We start from the raw sequence: 2,815 nt of genomic DNA, 5'->3' as shown, positions 1-2,815 counted from the left end.
GGGACAGACACACAACAAAAGCCAATATACATGAGGAAACTGGGCCCGTGATTCTTGCTGGACACAAGACAAAAGACCCTTGGAGATGGGAGAGTCTCAGTTGATACAACCAGGCCTGAGCAGGCAGAGCGCTGGGGCTTCCCCATCATGGCCCAGGTCCCTCTGCTCCTCACCCTCCTCACTCCCTGATTTGGTGAAAGAGGGGGACTCTGTTCCTTCAGTGGCTGAGTAGCTCTATCTTCACTGGTCTGTGTGAGTTCCAGCATCTTCTCTTTCCACTCACCCCAGGGGACATCAGGATGACACTGTGGCACCAAGAGAGGAAGCTTATTTGCATGACGCAGCTCCTCCTCCTAGTGGGTCTGGGAGGCAAGAAAAGGCCCCAACACACCTCCTTCCACCCCAAGTGCCTGAGTAGGTCATGTCCTGAGTGGGCCTCCACCATGGCCTGGATGGTGCTCCTGCTCGGGCTCCTCACTTACAGCTCAGGTCAGAGGAAGGGACTCTGTAATCTTGGGGGACACAACAAAGCAGGGTCTTGGGGTGATCTGGTCTCTCATAACAACACCCATGTCTTTCCTGTTGGTTTTAGGTGTGGATTCTCAGACTGTGGTGACTCAGGAGCCATTACTGTCTGTTTCTCCAGGAGGGACAGTCACACTCACCTGTCGCCTGAGCTCTGGGTCAGTCTCTAGTAGTCACTACCCCGGCTGGTACCAGCAGACCCCAGGCAAGGCTCCCCTCATGCTCATCTATGAAACAAAGAAACAACATTCTGGGGTCCCTGAGCACTTCTCTGGATCCATCTCTGGAAACAAAGCCGTCCTCACCATCATGGGCGCCCAGCCTGAGGACGAGGCCGACTATTACTGGCCATGGGTAGTTATACTTACACAGTGAAGTGACCTCATGGGGAAGTGCAACCTAAACCCCTTCTAGTGCTCAGAATGTCTCAGCTTTAGGAACAGAAGGAAAGAGACAGGGTGGAAATGGTCAGTATACCAAGGAGAGAGGTTCCAGGGCCCCATTCCCACGTCCAGTGGCTCCTCTCCATGTGCTTCCTCCAGGCTCCCCCAGGGAGTGCCCATGTGTCCCATGTGACCCTGGCACAATGGGCTTCCTCTCGTCCCCTGTCCCTAGAACCATGGTGGGGTGAGGGATGAGTGCAGACACATTAACCATCAGAGAGACTTCGAGCCTCCACTGCCCTGTGTAATCCTGCCGGTGTTCCAGGAGCTTTAGCAAGATGTACTCGTGTTTTGATTAAGCCTGTGGGCAATGGGAATATTTTATTGGCATTTAAATGAGGGTGTCACTGGGAGCTTTTAGGTAATGCTGGTCCCCTGACTAGGCTGCTGAGTCACAAGGTGTGTTTGTGAGCAAATCAGTTTTTTAACAAGCTCTCTCCTAAAGTATTTTAGGAACACTAAAGTTTTAAATATACCTGTACTTTTATTATAAAATTATTCTTGAACACTTGTGCAAAATGTAATCCAGTTAAATTCTTGGTCACTTTCTCTCCTAAATCAACCTTCATAGATCTGGAACCTTCAGAAACTGGTTTAAAATGTCAGGTCATCAGTGAAAACTGTGAGCTGATTTCTCTTTTCCCTGGTTTCTAAATGGAAAACTACAGCCACAAGTTGAGAAGATTTCCAGGGCTTACATGAATATTGATGCTCTGAGAAGACACCTGTTTAGAAGTGGCTTCCAGAAACACTCCTCCCAGCCCTGGTCCGCCTCCCCTGGCGCAGGGACAGGGGAGGGTCTGCAGGCGGTGTCTCCACTCCTGGTTCCCCAGGGCACCTGGCACTGGGCCATGAGGGGAGAAGCAGAGTATAAAATTGTCCTTTTATTTAGTGTACTCACCTTTGTTAAAAAATCTTAGAAAAAACTTTATTTCAACTCAACACAAAATCAATTTTAAAGAAAAAAGCTTAATATCTGGCATGTTGGAACTATATATATATTTATCTGTGATTGTTTTCTTTCACATTTATGGCATTATGGAATCCTGGACTGGTTCTCAGAATCTAAAAAGAATGTACTGGATATTTCATGAAATTTAAATCCAACCTGCAGTTAGGTAATGTTGTCTTACCAATGTTTGCATCTCAGTTTGTAAAAATGGCACTAGTTTTTCAAGACTGTAATGTTAGAGGAAATATAAGTGATAGTTATGGAAAATTGATTTTTTACTGACAGTTGCTCTGTAAGTGCAAAATTATTACAAAATTAAAGGTTTGAAATAACTCACATGGGAATGAAAATAGACTCCCATTTCTCCTGGGAGGGTGAAGTTCAAGGCCAACCTCTGGTGCAGGGCAAGGCTCCTGAGCAGAGATTCAGCCTTTCACACAGAAACCACGACCACGTGTTTTATGGTCATGTTCATCTATGCTAAGGAAAAAAATATGAAAATATTAATCATGTTTTCTAGCCACTTATTTATATATACCTAATCTCTGTAGAACCAGAAATGTACAGTATCTCATTCATCCAAGGGCTGAAATAAACCATTAGGATTCTATTCCATGAGAATTTCGAGATTGAATTCCTGTGAAGAGCCCCATTGTTCCCACAGTCTCTTCAAGTATAAACTCCTGGCTGTGCAGCCAAAGCAACTCCATCTGGAACCCAATTTTGACTTTTGCTGTCCTTCCCCCCACACTCCCCCAGTCAACACAAAGACTTTGTGCTCCTCCCTGGTCTTTATCTGTCTTTATACCAGCTCTAGTGACAGAACCCAGGGTGCCCCACCCTTAGGTTAAAGACACAATCCTTTCCCACCAGATAAGCTCATTAGTTCAAAGAC

General features: G+C 46.2%; 1 gene segment (V, D, J or C); it reads left to right on the top strand.

The window, feature by feature from the left end:
• Window positions 1-443: 443 nt before the first annotated feature.
• On the top strand, window positions 444-1,242 carry LOC123810836. The segment is given in 3 exon segments: window positions 444-489; window positions 593-879; window positions 1,141-1,242. Coding segments are annotated over 3 exon segments (435 nt in total).
• The last annotated feature ends 1,573 nt before the right edge of the window (window positions 1,243-2,815 follow it).

This window comes from Phyllostomus hastatus, unplaced genomic scaffold (assembly GCF_019186645.2).
Source record: "Phyllostomus hastatus isolate PE091 unplaced genomic scaffold, TTU_PhHast_1.1 phas_scaffold_760, whole genome shotgun sequence".
Classification (NCBI taxonomy): Eukaryota; Metazoa; Chordata; class Mammalia; order Chiroptera; family Phyllostomidae; genus Phyllostomus; species Phyllostomus hastatus.
Note: the sequence above shows the minus strand (reverse complement) of the source record. Positions and strands in the feature narration are given on the sequence as shown.